This window comes from Phaseolus vulgaris, chromosome 9 (genome assembly GCF_000499845.2).
Source record: "Phaseolus vulgaris cultivar G19833 chromosome 9, P. vulgaris v2.0, whole genome shotgun sequence".
Lineage (NCBI taxonomy): Eukaryota > Viridiplantae > Streptophyta > Magnoliopsida > Fabales > Fabaceae > Phaseolus > Phaseolus vulgaris.
In genome coordinates, this window is record NC_023751.2 from 19,082,240 (window position 1) to 19,101,637 (window position 19,398).

Sequence of the window (19,398 nt, forward strand, 5' to 3'; positions counted from 1 at the left end):
GGTATATAATAAATGTTATTAAATATGTAGTTTGGTATAACATTAATTAATTAATTTATAGTTAAAATTTATGTAATTAATTATATATCGATTTAAAAATTATTTATTAATAATAAAAATTAATTTAGATATTAATAATTTTTTAATTTTTAAAATAATATATAATTTAGTTAATATAATAATTAATTATTATTTTTTTTATATAAAATTGATTTATATTTAATAATTTTTTAGTAGTATTGAGATGTATTTGAATCTTACATTACAAGAAAATCATGAAATAGAAACCAATTTTAGAGACAAAAAATAATTAGTTGTTATATTAACTAAATTAAAGATTTTTTTTTTCTAAATTTGTTTTTATTATTGTTAAATAGTTTTTAAATTAATATCTAATTAGCTACCAAGGTTTTAACTACCAATTATTTAGATTCTAAATTTGGTAGCAAAAACCTTGGTTGCTAATTAGATACCAATTTAGCAACCAATAAAAGAAACTAGTTTAGAAACCAATTTGTTTTAGTTTCTAAAATGGTCTCTAATTTAGTCACTATATTAACTAATTATTTTTTATCTCTAAAACTTGATTTTTATTTTATGATTTTTTTAGTGTTATCTTAATAAATTCACTATATTAACTAATTATTTTTTATCTCTAAAATTTGATTTCTATTTTATGATTTTTTTAGTGTTATCCTAATAAATATAAATTAATACAAATATTACAGTTAATTCATATGTTAATCTGGCATCAAGTATAAATTCTCTATAAAAACTTATTTAGACTATCTTTATCTTATGTTTAAGATGTTGTCAGTATAACATCTCGCCCACAATACACTCTTAATTTGAAAAAAATAAATTCTATATGAATAAGTACATCTCTAACTCACACGAGATTGTATATTTAGCTCACACAAGAATCTGCAAACTTCATTCTTTGACTTCTAGACGAATGTAATTTATCAAATAATTTGAGGGTTAGTCCTATTGTATATAATAGTCTTATTTTGTTGGGAAAAAAATCACTTAAGGTCTTCTATAAAAGGATACAAAGTTTTATTTTCATAAAACTGGCAAGATAAAAGTTTTTTTTTTTATCTTAGACTTTTACTTATTTATGAATAATGATGGAGCAAAAAGTACAATTAATTCACATACATTTTTGGAGATAGTAAATGAAGGGACAGTTAATTTATTATCTGTTGGAAATAAGTGTAATTTATTTTTATTCCAAATAATTTCATAAATATGTGATTTTGATTTTTATAAAATTTAATAACTCATTTATTTTAATTTATTTTAGTTAAAAAAAATTCTCCGTTGATATATAAATTAATTATTAATAAAAATACTAATGTGTCCGTCATAACATCATGTCTTTTTTAATAATATTAATAATTTAATTGATATTATTACTAACAATCGTTACTATTAAAGAATGAAACGTGCAATTAAATTTGTATGGAGACTAAATTTACATTTGTAAAATATAAGGATAAAAATTGAATTTAACCTTAAGAATAATATTTTTTTATAAATAATGAAGATTTTTAGAAAAATTGGATTTTTTTTACAATCATAAAATTACTTTAATTTTTTTTTAATTATTCAAAATATTTTTGGTTTTACTTATTTTTCAGGTAATAATTATTTTTAAAATATGAAATAAACAAATCTACAATTTTAATAAATATTTTCCTAGAATATGTTTTTACAAACTGGTAAAAACAATGTTCACGTAGACTATGGAGCCATGTAGCTAAATTGCTTTTATTTAATCTGCTCGATGGCTACCTACTTTTTCTGAAAAGGGGAACACACTTTGATTCTGATTAATTTTCTCTAAAAAAACATTATAATACTTTTATCCACTATATTATGTCGATTATTAAATTTGATACTTTATATATAAAACTCATCATGTAATGATATAGTGATAAGCATATATAATCATAATAACTTTATCATACATTTTAACTCGATCCTATACTATTCTAACATATACTAGTTGTGTATTAAATCATAAAATTTGTTTTTTTAACTTATCAAATTATATTTGATAGAAAATATTTTTATTAGTATAATATTACACTAGTGGAAAAATAAGAATCTATGACAGCTTATAATTACAGGTAGTCTACCCGTCACAAAAAATAGTGCGGTGACATTTTTGTAATTATCATGAAGTTTATTACGATGGTTAAAATTAAGATTAACATAGTAAGTATTTACTATGTCTGCTCAGAATAGATCTAGCATAATAAAATTTTACTATGTCATATTTTATTACAACTAACATAATAAGCATTTTAACCTAAAAAAATAACCTAAATTTTTTTTAACCCTACGTAACCCACTTTGTATGCTAGCTTCTCATTCTTCGACATTTTTTTGAACCCTATGGTAATCCTTCTCCACACACACCGAAGCTTCTCCTTCCTCAACAATTTTTTGAAACCCTACAATGGTACTCCTTCTGCGGCTTAAGCTTGTGCTTCCACCATCTTCACTTTCTCCTCTCAAACAAAATCCTTATGCACCAAAACTTCTCCTTCCACCATTTAGGTAGGTAAATCAAAACTTATAAAAGCAAATCTGATGCGTTTCCCATTTTTCCAAAACTTGTTTGGTTTCGAAACTTGAGTTTCCATTTTTTTTAATCCTTAAATACTTCTTCTACTTCGTGAAGTGTTCATGTGGCATTTACATTAGCTCATTATCCTTCTCCTTACAGCTTCGTGCGGTGGTTTCAGATAAGAAGAAAGAAAAAAACATTGTATTATTTATTACATTTAAAAAGGTAAAAAATGATACAATATATATAGGTTGTTAACTAAAAGTAGAGTAACTAACTTATAAAACTTAATAAGATCTTAAACAAACTTTAAAAAAAAAACTTTTTTTTTTACATTTTATCATATGTTGTTTTTTTTACTAAAAATGTGTACTTTATTTTGTTTTCTTTTTATGTAGTGTGCGTGGCTAACCGTGGATCGACATCTATGATTGGACTTTCCAAAAAATTGAAGGTAACTCGATAACTTAATTCTTAATTATTATTTAAGATAATCATTTAAAAATAATTCAGGCTTAAGGAATATTTCATAATTTCAATATTAACTTAGTAAGTCGTGTTAAATTGAGGGTCCATTTGCACAAGGATCTCATTTGATCCTATAAGTACAAGATTATGAACAATACATTAAATACACATTTATCACTCTCAACTACCATATATCAAGTTCTAACTTAAACGTCAAAGTATCTTTTACATACACCTCCCCCGTCTCAAACTAAAGCTAAAGATCGAGACCTATCAAAGATCGATAACCAAAAACTAAAAACATACAGGAAGTCCATACTAATAAGTGTCAATTCCATAAGGACGATACCTTTCCTATCCGTAGAAACACACTTTATAAAATTTAATAACAAATATTTTTTTGTTAGTAGGTCTGAAATTTGATAGTTTTATGTTGAAGCAAACCATACCAAAAAAAATATGGACACGTTAATTTGTAAAATGAAGTAGAGGTTATTTGATTTTAGGTTTGGGTGTTTTGGCCATGTCTTTCATAAAAAAAAAAAATAAAAAAAAAAACTAAGCTTGTAGCCTCATATTCATATAGGTTACATCATTGAAAGAAAGTGCATTAACAAGGGTCATATTATTTCATTTATTATTCAAACCTACCTCTGAAAAAAGTCTCTGCTCTAATTTGCATTCATGCTTTATTCAAACCCACGACTTTTTCTACGATATATTAAATTTTGGGAAATACACGATTTTTTTGTTTTGCTTATTCAAGCATTTATTTGTTTAAGTTAACTTCACATCAAAAGTCAAAGGAATGGTTGAAATTCATATAAATAACCCAACAATTTGGAGAACGTTCCATTAGGTTTCCTTAAAACGGAGAGCACAACCCCAGAAGACAGTCAATGACGGGCCTATCAAACTAGGTATTTTTTTTTTTATATAAATTAATACTGTTGATTTTCACTCTTTTTTTAAAAATTATACAGAAAATAGTGAAAATAAGATTTATCTCCTTATTTTTTTAATACATAATTTTTGTTGGTAAAATAAAAATACGTGAAAGATTTATAATTATTCATAAAAATAATAAATAAAATAATATTATTTTAAAATCATTTAAATTCCACAAATAAAAAAATACAAAGGAAACACATGACTATTCTTGCATGCCAGCTGGAAGCTAAAACAAGGGAATTTTTGTGGGTGATACAATTCCAACTTTAATCTTTCTAGACACAACTAATATTTTTTTATTAAAATAAAAGTGATTAATTATTTATTAAAATAATTTTGAATTCTTTTACTGAATATATGAAATAAATAGTTTCAGTTTTAAAATAATTTAATCTTGAGAAATGATAGTCAATATTTATAAAATAAGTTTTTTTCTTCTCATTTTACTAGTATCTTTGTTTACGTAAATGAATTAATTGAAAAAATGCATTTTAAGTGAAATATGTAATAACAGTAAATATCATCTTAATTTTTTCAAATTATTTTGTCCATAAATTATACTAAACAAACAAGATATATTTTATGTGTTTTTTAATATTTGTTGTTGTTAATTAAAAATTATAAGAAATCCAAATGTATGATAAATATTTTTGTTCAATGAAAGTTGAGATACATGTCGTTTAATAATCTTAAATAAATTTAAACGCCTTTAAAAAATATTTTTTGTAAAAATAGTTTGAAGTAATGAAACTAAAAGACCAACATAAAACAAAGTACACTAATGTCCGATCAAAAAATGAATGAAAAATTATGTTTTTCGTTTCATCGAAAAAAAAGATAATAAAATAGATTATTTTAATAAAAAAATATTTACCATAGCTTCTTAAAGATCAAATCTTCGTTAAAGAAAAATAATTATATAATATCATTTTCATACAAAACCCAATTAAATTAATACATGAGTTCAACTTTTTACGGTAACTATTTTATTAAATAAGAAACGTTTGTTGATGTATTCATGATTAATATCAGAAACAACTCATGGATTACTTTTAATGAGTTTAGAATTTCAAATCTTGTTTTTTTTTTTCTATCATATGATTCAATTCCGAAATTTTACTTAAAGAGTTTGAAATAAATTTAATTTCAAGACAATATATATTTTTTCTTTAAATTTCTCTTAGGAAAAACAAAAGTATTATAAAATATAAAATAAAACTATGTCTATATATATATATATATATATGTTAGTGTTATTGGTTAAACATATTTAATTGTAAATTGAATTACTTTATTTTTTCAAGGAAGTGAAGAAAATATATATTTCCAAACACAGTTTATCAGGCACCCGTGGCAGGTGAATTCACTTTTCAATTTCAAAATACGTTTTGTTATTTAACTTTTAAACTTTCTGAAAAGCAAATAAATATAAATAAAAAAATCATTTGGGTTGAGTTTTAGAATGTTAAGCCCAAGAGAATATTTTGTAAAAGAAAAATGGGAGAGTATTATAAAGAACTAGATTAAAGAATAAAACCTATAAAGCTTCGCTTTAATAAAAAAAAAGTTGATTACTTTTTTATTGAAAAAAAAGGTGATTACTTAGTAGAACAACCTAAGAATTTGTTGTGATGTATAAATACATTACCCAGTATTTATATTAGGCAAACACAACACAACAGATTAGATACATTGTTTAGATTCATCGATTTGTGTTGGTGGGCCATGTTGATGATCTTCATTTAGTTTCACTTTTCCACCATATATATTCCCAACAATTCCTCCAATCTTTTTCAACTTTCCTTCACCTCATCTTCACTCCACCCACCTTCTCCATTCCCAAGTGTCTTTCAACCATATCATGAACAATATTAGAAATAATGGCCACAGAGAAGATAAATCATTCTGCTATTTCCACCCCAGACAACTTCTTCTTGGGGTCTGCCCCTTGTGCTTGAATGAGAGGCTCCTCCTCGTGGCGGCAAAACAAGGTCGCCACCACTACCGCCACCGTTCTTCTTCCTCCTCCAAATCCTCCCACAGGCTTCAAACTTCCACACACACAAAACCACCCTCTTCCATTCACAAGATCTTTGCTTTCGGCTCTCTCTTCACTCGCCACGAATCCCACCACTGGAAATCTCACAACTATGACTATGATTATGATGATGTCTCTCCCAGTCCAGAAGGTAATTATTAACACCTCCTCTTTATTTTTTTACCTTCATTATTTCACTAGTTATAGCTACCCAATGTTGAATGCTTGCAATTATAATTATCTTTTAATTATTATCTCCTTCTGAAGAGGAAAGATGAGTTTTTACTTGATTGGGTGTTGTGTTGCGATTATAATTGTTAATCAGTTGTAGTGGGGGGTATTTTTCCAGTTGTAATTGCCATGGGTGAGGGTTGAATGTTGATGAATTGCTTTCATTATTGGTGGAGAATTATGAGTGCATGTTTGCGTGTCTTGATGTGGAAGATTACATTGTGTGATGATTACGAAATTAAGGTCAAAAAGCGTAGCTACAACGATAAGAGTGCTATAAGACAGAAGGAGAGGAGGTGCAGGCTTTGGGTTGTGTTGTGTGCCATTCTTTTCTTCTTGGCGTGGCATATGCCTGTCAGATGCATACGCCAAGAGCATTATGACACTGCAAAATTATTTTCCAAGATCATGCTTTATTCTATGGATTTGATGGAGAGTTAGGCCAATAACTAATCCCCCAATTATCTCATCCATCTTTATGAAAACTATACCCAACAACATAACTCTTTTTATCTCCATTTTTCACTTATGCACAGTGAAAAAATACCCAACACAGAGAAAAATTAGGCGTGTACTACCTTAATTTAGTAAAAACAAAAGTATTATATAACGATATTACTATTATGAGTTTGGTTAGGTGCAACTGTGGAAGAGTACTAGGAGAAAGAAAAAAGTAAGCAAAGCTTAGGGTATGATATATAGTAAAGCGTATAAAAAGAGGTTTTACATAATTTTTTGGTGTATCAGAAATGCGTTTTTGCTTTATCTTTTGGTGTCTTGGTAGCGAGGAAGGAGTGAGAATGATATTGTGGAATGACTTTAATGAACTTTGCAGAGTCATTCATCTCAATCAAGTTTGAAGAGAATGGGGTGGCATCGTGGGAAAAGAGCACAGTGTCGAAGAAGGTGTCCCTAGAGAAGTGCAACAGGAAGGTGTCATGGAAGAATCAAAGCAAGGAGAAGAGCGTGATAGAGCATGGGAAGTCACGTGAGGCGTTTAGGTGGCGGAAGAGGATAGGGCACATGTTCCAGCTCATACGGTGGAAGAAGAGTGGTGGTGTGTGCCACGTGGAGGGAGTGAAGGTGAGAAAGGGTGGTTGGATGAGGACTCTGACAAAGAGGAAAACGACCATCGAATAAAGGGTCCTAAACAACAACACCATTTCTGCCTTTGCTCCTCCACTTTGCAGTCTGCACTGTAAAGTTACATCATACTCATACTATTCACATCCCAGAGTCAAAATTGGCTTTCTTACTATCTCAAAAATGTGCTTTATTAGATTACCACACAAAAAAAAAGAGAAAAGAAAAAGAAAAAGAAAAGGGTAGTGCTTTGTTTGCATGCTTTGGGTACTCGGGGGTTGTTGTTGTAATTGTTTTGGGTTTTTAATTTGTTGATGGCTATAGACAGTACAGGCTGTAAAAGGGTTTGTTGAAAATGGTTTGATTTTGAGAGTTATAGTTAAAAATAAGATCCATACTGGGGCACTGCCAAAACTCCCCATGTTAGGTACCCGTAGTGGGAAACAATGAAGCACAAGGGCCCTTCAACATTATGCTACAGGACTTGTCTTATAGTTGTCTTAGGGGGAGAATGTCTTGTTCCCAATTTTCTAACTTTAATAAATAAGAGTGCAAACAGTTTTTAAAAATTAAGTAGCAAATAATTTGGTGAATAATGATGAATCCCGGTTACATATATAAATGTTTTTTTCCCACGCAAGTCATGGTGCATGTGTGCTTGTCCGATTAGGCCCTTATAATTTGCTTAGTGGTGTGATAGGTGCCCTACACAGAACCATTTTGTCCCCAAGTGATCGATGGCATTGGGTGTGGGGACATGAATTTGCCACATCAGGACCACAACATATTACAAGGGGCTGAAGGAGAAAAGCTTTATTCGGAGCACAAGAAAATGACAAGACACAATCCAATCCTCACCCAACAAGCGCATCAGATAGGGAAATCGACCAAATCCCCCTCCTTTTCGATCATACCAAATTACTCTCTACAATGCAACACACACATACATTGCTTTATCACTAAGTTTACAATCAAATTAGGTGCACCTTTTCTTTTAAATCTTATGCCCTTCAACATTTTTTTCCATATTTTTCTATTCAATCATGTGAGTTTATTTCTAATTGCCCAACTAAAACCAAAGAGAGGGTTTGAAGAAGAAGTCTCTCCAACAATTAGTGTTGGAGCTAACTTTGGTATTAGTAGATATGTAATGTTTGGGAGATGTTGTGTTGTTTGAAGGGTTGGATGTGCACATGTGCTCCACTGTTATATCAATGTCTTATACGTATTTGATTACATAAAAATAAGAAAGTGTTATGTGATGGACCTTTCAACCAAAACTCTTAGTTTACTATTCATAAAGTGAAGTAGTAGATGACAATGTAGAACAGGGAGTGTCTGCACCTACTGTAGTTGCTTTGGCTAAAATTAAGTCTAAAGTTGAAAAAGTCTGTTTGCAGTCATCCTTATAGCCTAAATGTTTTCAACAACCCATTTCTGAGAGATTGGAAATGATAAAGTGAAGAATGTAAGAAAAAACAAACAATAATAATTATAATGTTGAACCATGTACCATATTACAACGGCATCATATTATAATTGAATTTTCTTTCTTTCACGTTATCAAAAAGAGAAAAAAAATGTTATATGAATGAATAATGGGTACACGTTAGTAGATAGGGCTCTGTTCACAACCTCCACTCTGTCCCTATTGGTTCATCTGTTGCTCACTTATTCCCTGTTTTGGTTTCAATTCTCACTTTCTTGTCAACTTCATTTCAAACTTACAACAATAACACCCCATGTGAAATGCACCCTTCTATCTTCAAACCTCTAAAATATTATTTCTTCTTTTGCAAATCTTATTTAATACAACAATATGTGAGGTTGCATTCCATGTCGTGTTTTAGAAAATCATCTTTAACTACTTAATTACACGCAAATTCATTTTAGTTAAAAGTATATTTATTGAAAATACACACACATAATTTTGGCCTGCAGTATTAAAAAATACATTTTAAATTTAACTAAATTTTATAAACTATGAATTTTACATCTATTTATGTAGTATGAAATGGATAGTATGAAATTTCTTTATTTATTTTTATGTGTTGGATTCCAACAATAACTTTGAAATATGATGTACATTTACTTAGAAATTATAACGTGAATTAACAATATGTCCTACTCAATATATATACTCGTTTACTGAAAAAAAAAGTAAAGAATATCGATAAAAGGACAACAACTTTTAGTTAATTTTGCTACATTTTAAGGACTTTTTACATTTAAATTTAAATATAAATATATGAAGATGGCATTAATTTTTACTATAATAAGCTAAACATGGATTCAAAAGATGACGTTAGAGGAGGTTCTATCACTGATAGGGGTTGATAAGAACATTGAAACTAAGGTTTATGTTTGGATTCCGGTGAGGGTGAAAAGGAAAAAAAATAGAGGTTGTTAAAATTAAAAAAAAAAAAGTATGTTTAGAGATTTAGATGATTTGATTGATGTAATATAATATTTTTTAAATTAATATATTTAAATAGTAATTTGTAAAATAAATTTATAATATAAAAATTAATTTAAAAATACAAATTAAAGTTAAAATAAACTTTGAGTTAAAATAAAATAATTATTATAAATTTTTACAAATAAAAATTACATTTAAGAATAAAAATATATTAAAATAAAAATAAAAATAAATTGAAAATAAAAATTATTACAAAAAATTCATAAATAAAAATTATATTTAAAAAATATATTTAAACTAATTAAACTATAAACATAATTTAGAATTAAAATAAATAATAATATAAAACCTGATTATATTATTTTATGTGATGTTTATTGCTTCAGTATTAGTTTCTGTTAGTTTAGAGTCTTAGTTATACATTTGGATTATTGATCAGAACTTTGTGGTGCAGATTAATCTATTCTTATGTTCATTAGGAGTTTGAGTTATTTGTGAGCACACCTGTTTATAATCAGGTAAGGAGAGCTAATTTTAATCTTCAATATAAAGCCTAGGTTAGAAGATCTAGATGTGAAGGTGACATAATCACAGACTTTAAATTTTTTTTGTAAGATTTGTTGTTGGGTAAATTATTGTATTTTGATTTCGACTGAAAGTGAAAGTATTGAGATGATAGATTTTATTGATTTGGTACATTTACAAGTTGATTGTGATGTGAACAATATTCTTGAATGTGTTTGAATGGTATTATGAATATTTGAAATATAAACATTGATGAATATTTTGTTGGAATTTGGATGTTGAAATTGAATGAATTTGATTTGGAAACCATGAATGTGTAGATATATAAGTTAACATAACAATTAAAGTACAAGGTGATATTAATTTTGTTTTGATATGTTTTGTTAAAATACAAATTTGATATTGAATTTTTAGAAAAACTTGAAAGATATCATTCATAAAAAATTTATGTATAGTAATTTCACTCAAGCAAGATATTTTTGCTTAACTGATATATCTCCGCTTAAGTTAAATTAGGACAATAAAATTCACCTTGGTCTCATGTTCATTTTCACTCAAGTGAGAGGGCTCTCGCTCAAACAAAAATGGGATGGAAATTTGGATGGTTCTTGAGTATTTTCGCTCAAGCGAGATAATTCCCACTCAAGCAAAAATAACACCTGGAACTAAACTTGCTTTTGACCTTATTTTCGCTCAAGCTAAACAAATTATAAAACAACTTTAAAAGTTTGAAATTTTCTTTTATATTATTGAATTGTTTAAAATCTAAATTTTATATGAAATATGTATATTTTTTTAAAATTTTGAAAATATCCATTCTAGATTTTATAATCTAGAATATAAATTTCTATTTTTATTGTATAATTTTAAACATATTCTTTTATTTTGGTATATAAAACCTAGAATAAAACAAATCTCAAATTTTAACTTTTAGATTTTATTATCCATAAAGTTTTTAGATTTCACGTTCCAGAATTAAAAAAAATGTTTAATATAAAACTTCAAAATATAATTTATATTTTTTTAAAGTTTGGGGTGCATAAAGAAATCGCCAATGTTGAGAACTGCAAGACCCTTAAGTTAGTCCACTTTCACTTTATTTTATTGAAGATATCTTTTAGGTCCAAAAACATACAATTTTGGATTCAAATCTAGAATCGTCTCCCAACAACACAAATCAGCCTAAGATATTTGAAATTTTCAAATGCACTCAGAAATGCTTCTCATCTCTCTCTCATTCACCCATACACAATATATATACAGACACACACAACACAAGAGATGTGTGTCAAGGATAGTAAATATGTATGAGAGGTTGATCGATATGTAAAGGCAACAGGAGAAAAATTTGAGTATTGATATATTAACACCTAAAACCACCTCACACTATTTAAAATTTCTCTCTCGCTAATTGTCACCGATTGCTAATTTTCCGAACAATATAAAAAAAAAATAGCTTTCATACATAAAACTAGAATAACAATTTTTTTTATGTACTATTAACTTTGATACCAAAACGTCCTCTTACATTTATTTAATCTTGAGAGTTTAAACACTGACTTTTTTTTTGTCTTAGATTGAACTTCTATAACATTACAAAAAAAAATAAAATTGAAAAGTGAAAGTGGCTGAGCCAACAGCGTTGTCTAAATTGAGATGAATTTGATATCATTCTTTAGGTACTGTTTTTTTACTTTTGGGTGTTTACCCGATACATCCATTTATGTATATTATAGATTGTATATCAACATTAGTATATGTACCGGTATGGACGAGACCATGGTCTTTCTGACCGAGACCTACTTGCCTGTCCGAGATCTAGTCTACCTGATCGAGACTAGGGAAACCTGGCCGAGACCTAAGAGACTTGGTCGAGAAGACCGAGACTAGGGAAACCTGGTCGAGACCTTAGAGACTTGGTCGATACGATCGAAACCTGGTCTACTTGATCGAGACCAGGGAAACCTGGCCGAGACCTTAGAGACTTGGCCGAGACAACTGAGACCATGGAATCCTGGCCGACGGCCGACCCATATTACCGTTAATGCTCAAACCAAGGTCAGTGAAGTTAATCCGTCATTAAGGATTAGGTAATGCAACCCTAAGCGAGATCCACTCCGCTAATCAGGCCCAATAAGGTAAGTCCATTAGAATAATATAAATAGCACACATCCCAAGGAAAAATGTACGTCATTTATTACTGTTCACCTATCAAAGTACAGGTACTCCCACCATCCGGTGTTCACCCGAGACCGAGTGCGGAAGGAGAAGCAGGAGGACGAGAAGAACCCCAGTTCATCACCTAGCAACCTGACCGACCGAAAGAAAGAGAAGAAGACTTTAATAGTTCTCTAGGTCTATCTTCCTAGAAGGAACAGTATACAATATAAAATATAATAGAATGCGAGTACCACCATCAACTCTTGAAATCTGACTATTCAAAGTTAGATAATAACTTCTGATTTAACACCAATAAATGCTATGTCTCTGGTTTTGCGAATTGAATTTGACATTCCAAAATCCAACAGCTACAACTTTTATACACTTGAACAAGGGAAAGAGGAACACATAATCTCCTTTCAAAAACAGAACTTTACGAATATGAATAGTAAAAAAAGAAATCACAACCTCCTTGTAGTTAGTGGTGATTATTATTATAATTATTATTGTGTGATAAGGAATGGAACAATTTTGACGACTTACTTGAAATTTTAAGCTAACACAGTGATTCCATATTCTTGAGATGAAGGTTGTAAAGCACGAATGCGAATGTCATATTTGATTGGACTTGATGCTTGGGTAGCAGGTGATGGTTTTGTTCCGTTTGAAACGAGGGGAGAAGACAATGAAGTGTGATGATTGTAGGAATATCCAACATGGTTGCAACACTTGCGACAGAGAAGCTTGGTTTTTGGACGGAACAAACCCCACGAGTGCTTAGAAAAAAATGGGGCACATTCAATTTCTTCAGCACGGGTGAATCTGCTGTCATCAACGTTCAAGAATGATATAATTCCTCGCTTTATGGATTTCCCATATTTTGAACCGATGGAAGATATGCTCCGGTTAGAGGAGGATAGGTTAAGGTCGTACCCGCAAGTGCCACAACTGCAGAAGTTAGAGATATGTGCTTAGACATTGTAATTGCAAACTGGAAAAAAGAGAATTAAAAATTTCATTCAGATTGGACCATCACAATCATCAACAAGTATTGGGAAATGGTCAAATGAAAGAAAGAAAAGTAGAAGAGGAAACTACCTACTTTTTTCTTTGCTTTTGACCATGCACACTACTACAACTCAAGTCAAAATTTTACTACAGTTTACTGAAAAATTGGTCTCCTTGCTTTTTAGCAAACAGATCCTTCCATATTGCTTATCTTTCAAATCAGTAAACAGATAAACTACATCAAAATTTTCTTTTATTGAAGAGATAAGATCATTTACAGCACCTAAAGTGAAGAACCTGAGTAGTCGTGTTCAAATTATATAGAGATTCCAATAAACCATTCGACTAACATGGGAGATAACTATGTTTCTCAAAGTGTGTGCATGATCAGAAGTTTAATCTTTGAGTAAGAACATCTATTAAGACGTGTTTCTGTAGATAAACTAGTATTTGACTATCCCCAAAATACTCTGGGCACTCAAACATGCTAACAACCCAAACTTTTTCCATGTGAAAACATGATCATAAAACAGGAATTAGATATCAGATTAGGTGTTTCCGTATTGATGGGTCTAAAAGTGTCTAACTAAGCATTGGAATGAATACACGGGTAAAGGTCATGGTCCAGCAGATACTATTCCAATTTCACTGGGACCTAAAAACATTGAACTCATAGCAACAACTCAAAAAGAGAAACAAATTCAACCACAATTAGCACAGTAACTGAACAGTTGAGGAAATTAAAGGGGGATCAAAGGAAACGAGTATTAACCCAAAAGAATCCGAAAACATGTGATGGATAGAGTATATGGAGGGAATATATATGAAAGGAGAATCAATTAGCCACTGCTTTTCAGTCATTCAAACTTCAAAAAATGACACTATCAGGTATTATTCGGAAGGAACCATAAATCATATTGCAATTATGGTGAAAGAAAAAACAGAAGAATAAAAAAAACCAATATGAGATTGAAAAAGAACCTGTATTGGACATCCCTCTGAGAATAGCAGGAATAGGTGTAGGAGGAGGAAGTTGGATTTTGATGAACTTGTGATCTTTTGTTGAACACGGAATTCTCCATTTGAGTTGAATATGAGCAAAGGAGAAAGAGAAAGAGAACTAAATAATAACAAGAGGAAGAAGGAAAGAAACTGCCTTGTAGGAAGTTTTAAGTTTGACTCTACCCAAACCGATTCACACTTCCTAACAAACATTCCTTAAGAATTTTAATTTTCTATACTATATTTGTTTATATACTACTTATACAATCAAATGGTCATTTTTTACATTTTTACAATTTTACAAATTATATTTGAAATATTTTTTTAGTAATTTAATGTTTTTTTATTTCCAATGCATGACAAATTAAACCTTTAATATCTTCTTCTTTATGTTTTTGACCATTATGCCCGTAATTGCGGCCCATTATAATTAATTAGGATCATGAATTACTATTTTTTTTTGTCTCAAACTAAAATTAAAATACTGTATAATCTTTAAAACTAAAGGCAACAATAATTTATTGATATAATAAAATGATAGCATAATTAAAACACCAAGAAAACCCGTCCGTGATCCAAGTGGAATCAGCCTCCATATGTTTCTTTTAACTGTTAATTACATATTGCTTAATCATTGTAACAATTGACTAGGTTAAGAAAAACATTTTCCATCCTAAGTTTAAAATAAGAAAACAAATTTGTATTCTAAATAATAAACTATTTTATCCTTTGAAAAGTACATTTATTAACTTATTTTTATGAATCATCTTTCTGACTATTTGATAATTTAAAATAAAATTGTAATAAAATATATTTTATAAACTAAAATTAAATGTTTAATATAGTACACAGTAGAATAAGAGACGGGACCAACCGCGTTAAGTTACGTTGGTAATCGTAAGACAGGGTTTGTTTTAAAAATGTATGGAATTCAACATGTTCTTGACATTTTTCACTTTCTAGTCTTTTCAGAATTGAACGTGTATAAACTTTAAAATTATACATATTTTTACAAAATTTGTTTTTAATTTCAGTCGTCAAACCGGCCATGATGCAAGTGATTTTATTTATTTATGGAAGCTTCGACTAAGCATTATTTATACGTTTATGAAAACAAACTATTTATATTTTCTGACTTTTTTAGTGTCTTGTGCCGACACAAAGGCAATTGTTAATTCCCACAAAGGTAAAGTTGTTCGGTGATGACACGTGTAGTAACTGTGTGTGTGTTTTAACAGGTAAAAATGGAGTAATATAAAAGGGTAAAGCAGATTAGAAAAAAGTGTGATGATTTAGTTTGTGGTGAACTGAATGCATTGATGATAGATGAGGAAAGGAGTTTTTGTTTAAACAGATGTGAAGAAAGAAAAGAGGTGATGTCTATTCATCATCCCCCTCATCTGTAACGAATTTGCCAGTTCCAGGATTCAAAGCAGCAACGAAGAAGAAAAGAACGTTGAACAAGACAAGGGGTTCGATCTCGTTGATTGGTACTCCAGTCTCAATGTTCAGCTGCGCTAGTGCTCCCTTCCCAGTAATAATCTCTCCAATCAATGAGAAAACGAATCCCAATTGAGCCAATCTTCCCACAAATAGCTCGTTAGCTTTTGTGAATCCAAACAAAGGACCTGAAATATAAACAAATCTAACCCGTTTATACCTACACTAATCATTGTTTCTCACTAAGGAATCAGAAATTTAACAACATTGTTTCAAAAGTCAGGTACCTGAACCGAGACCAATTGCTTCTCTGAACCCTTTGCCTGAAGGAATAACACCTGCAGTGTTGGGTTCGTCGTCATCAACAAATTTCCCACGGTCACCTAAACCTCCAATGGCTCCTAGCAGCGTGAAAAGGATGAAAAACAGAAGAAGGGGCTCTGCTTCATAAATGGGAATCCCAGTTTCCAGATTCAGTTGTGATAGAATTCCTTTCCCAGTTACTGCTTCACCCAACAGTGATGCCTGCACAAAATTAATTCACACAACAACCTTTCTTAATCCTTCTGCCCAATAACACAACCCAATTTCAAAATCATTTTTCCAACACTATATTTATATTACTTTCTTTTCTTAAAAAGTTCATATCAACTAAAAAATAAGATATATCACACCCGAATACAACACTTACCTTACTAATAATTTTATAAAACTAAGACACATGTTGGGTGAATATTAACTATTTTTTATTAATCAATTTTATAAAATTAAATTAAACTTAAATTTTATTCTCTATAAAATAAACTAGTTTACAGGATGTATTAAATTTATAAAGTGGTACTCATTCACAATACAAACTTAATTCTCAAGTGTATTGAAACCAACAAAATATCACGTCATCTCACTATTAAGGTGTCTATTTATAAGCTAAGGTTTATTTTACTCACCGCAAAACCAAGCATGGCAACACGACCCACAAAGAGCTCGTTCTGCTTGGTAAAACCAAACCCTCCAGAAGTGCCAAAGACACCATCTTCAACCTTTGGCTTTGACTTTGTAACCTGAACGAATACATAACTTAAATCTGGTGAAACAAAATTCAATTTTCTGAAACACGAAGCATAGATTAGACCAGACACAAGTTTCAGTTACAAAAAAAAAGGAAAATGAGTACCTTGGTCTTAGCAGGAGGGGCCTTGGTCTTTGATTTGAAGAGGGCGAGAGTTGTGAATGTACGAGGTGAAGAAGAGAAAGAAGCTGATGATGGAAGAGGGCTGAACGAGAGTTGAGAGAATTTAGGCCTTAATTGGAGAAAAAGGTCTTTCTTCAAATCCAGGGAGTGGCTGCTAGAGACACTAGACATGAGGAACATGGTTTGAGCCATTGCTTGAGTATGAAACAAGTATTGTAGGTGGTTTGGTTTAGATTGTTGAGAGTGGTAGTGTTGAATATGTTAAGGAAGAGTTTACCAAAATGATGATAGAATGGGAGCACCATCTTTAATTTAACAAGGGTGTGGATGTGGTGTAGTAGTTGATGAAAGGCAACAAGAGTGACCACGTCTCCAATATTTGTGGGTATGGAGATAATGTTTTCATTTGAGGTTTTACAAAATAATATTTGTCTTCTTTCATTTCCTGCCTCAGACTTAGTACGCTCACTCACTTTAACTTGGATCTGCGTCTCTCTATTTTATTTTCCTGGTTCAATTTCACCTACAAAATAATTGAAGTTGGAGATTTTGAAAAGCAATGTGTCTAGATTCTTCCAAATTCTAGGATGGGTTTTATTGCGGTCCAGAATCTGAAGAAAGAAGTTAGTCAGTAGCAGCTATGAGGATTGGACAAGGAAATCTCAACTCCACAAATCCTCCTTTGACACGTAAACCACCAGTACTGGATATTCCTAGTACACACTTATTTGTTATCTTAGCATAAAAAAAACCTCTCTAAAATAAACGGTTGAATATTTAACAAGCACGTGAAAATATTCCCGCAACCTTCATCGTTTCTCAACTTCATCATATTTCTTAATTCTAACTACAACTATTTTCTAACTGAGATCTTATTTAAAGTCGTTTAAAAGTAAACAAGAATAAAAATTGTGTTTGAAATTCTATTTAACATCTCATTAATTATCGGTTAAACCCCACCTTATAAATATAAGATTTAATTAATTACACTTAAAAATTCACTTTTTTAATATAATATGAGAGCTCCTATCATGAGAGTCATTATCATATCACCTGTTATCGGATCATTCGTAAATATATAGTTTCATGCACTTGTATAATGTACATATTTATAAAAATTATAACATTTTTTTACATCTTTTTCACTAATGTAGAAATAACATACTACAATGACTTTCTAGGTCGATCAAACAATAACCGATGTAAACAAAAATGCGGTGACATTTTTGTAAATATTTGGTACATATTACACCGGTTAAGTTATCTAATCGATGTAATATATTGCTGTAAGACTTATTATTTTTGCGTTAACATAATATATTACACATCGGTTAAGAACTGGTGTAATATACCACACTCACAAAAAAAGGTTAGAAAAAACTTAAGTGAGAGTGTGGTATATTACACCGGTTAGATGGTTTAACCGAAGTAATATATCAAGCTCTCACTTAAGTCTTTTTTAAATCTTTTTTTGTTGTTGTTGTGAGTGTGGTATATTACACTGGTTAAGTCATCTAACTGGTGTAATATATGGTGCCTAGAGAAAGGAATTTTTTTTAAAAAAAAAATAACTTTGAGCAATATATATTACACCGGATAGATGACTTAACGGATGAATTTTTGTTTTTTATTTTAAATAATTGGTGATAGTTAAAAAAATATTTGCGACCATTAATAAAAGCTTTAGAAAAAGGTCCTAAAATATCATGTGAATTAAATCAAATATTCTGAAAGTTCTCTTATTACTAGAAGAATAAGTCAACTTTCTTTATTTAGTCAAATAACAAATTTTTGGAAATAAAAGGAAATTGTTTATGTAAAATGTGAAGACGTTTCCAGGTAAATGCCTTAATCTAAAATGCCAAATGTTATTCATGGTTATTGGAGTGGTGGTGGAGAAATTAAAAAGGGATGGAAGAGTGAGTAAGGTTGAAGGTTCTTGCTGATTACTAAGTGATAAAGATCTTGTTACAATTTATCCCAACCAATCATCCTCAAGGAGTTCACATTCGTATAAGACAAGAATCATGAAAAAAAAAAACGAGTTTATACCGGAGACCATAAAGCAATATGGAAATATACAAAATGTTGAAATTAAATTATGGAACATAAAGAACGTAAAGGAAGGAGAAAATTGTATGGTTATAGAAAAAACTTGCTCTGACAGAGGCACCATTGGGTAAATTTATCCAAATGGGTTTGATATTAGTATAGACTTGAAATTGGGTAAGAGAAGATGTAATATGGTTCGTAGCTCTGAATCTACAATCCAAGGGGTAGGGTGTGTAGAAAAAGAAAATGGA

The 19,398-nt window shown here is 30.1% G+C and overlaps 2 protein-coding genes and 1 pseudogene across 4 annotated transcripts; 1 reads left to right on the top strand and 2 right to left on the bottom strand.

The window, feature by feature from the left end:
- Positions 1-5,772: 5,772 nt before the first annotated feature.
- On the top strand, positions 5,773-7,918 carry LOC137820193 (uncharacterized; annotated as a pseudogene).
- A 4,026-nt stretch (positions 7,919-11,944) lies between these two features.
- On the bottom strand, positions 11,945-14,691 carry LOC137820196 (uncharacterized protein At4g08330, chloroplastic-like). Of its 3 annotated transcripts, XR_011082570.1 has the most exons (4): positions 14,443-14,691; positions 12,997-13,401; positions 12,502-12,603; positions 11,945-12,413 (listed from the first exon to the last, which is right to left on the bottom strand). XR_011082570.1 is itself a non-coding variant. In XM_068624117.1 (3 exons), the coding sequence occupies exons 1-2, from the start codon at positions 14,541-14,543 to the stop codon at positions 13,005-13,007; spliced, it is 498 nt and encodes a 165-aa protein (XP_068480218.1). In that variant the 5' UTR covers positions 14,544-14,691; the 3' UTR covers positions 11,945-12,603; positions 12,997-13,004. The 3 variants fall into 3 exon arrangements, 2 of the variants coding, with proteins under 2 accessions (XP_068480218.1, XP_068480217.1); XM_068624117.1 differs by having other exon boundaries at positions 11,945-12,603; XM_068624116.1 differs by lacking the exons at positions 11,945-12,413; positions 12,502-12,603 and having other exon boundaries at positions 12,717-13,401; positions 14,443-14,690.
- Positions 14,692-15,735: 1,044 nt separating this feature from the next.
- LOC137820195 (photosystem II 22 kDa protein, chloroplastic) lies at positions 15,736-17,677 on the bottom strand. Its single transcript, XM_068624115.1, has 4 exons — positions 17,078-17,677; positions 16,851-16,964; positions 16,191-16,428; positions 15,736-16,091 (listed from the first exon to the last, which is right to left on the bottom strand). Exons 1-4 carry the CDS (start codon positions 17,285-17,287, stop codon positions 15,844-15,846), a joined length of 810 nt encoding a protein of 269 aa, XP_068480216.1. The 5' UTR covers positions 17,288-17,677; the 3' UTR covers positions 15,736-15,843.
- Between the last annotated feature and the right edge of the window lie 1,721 nt (positions 17,678-19,398).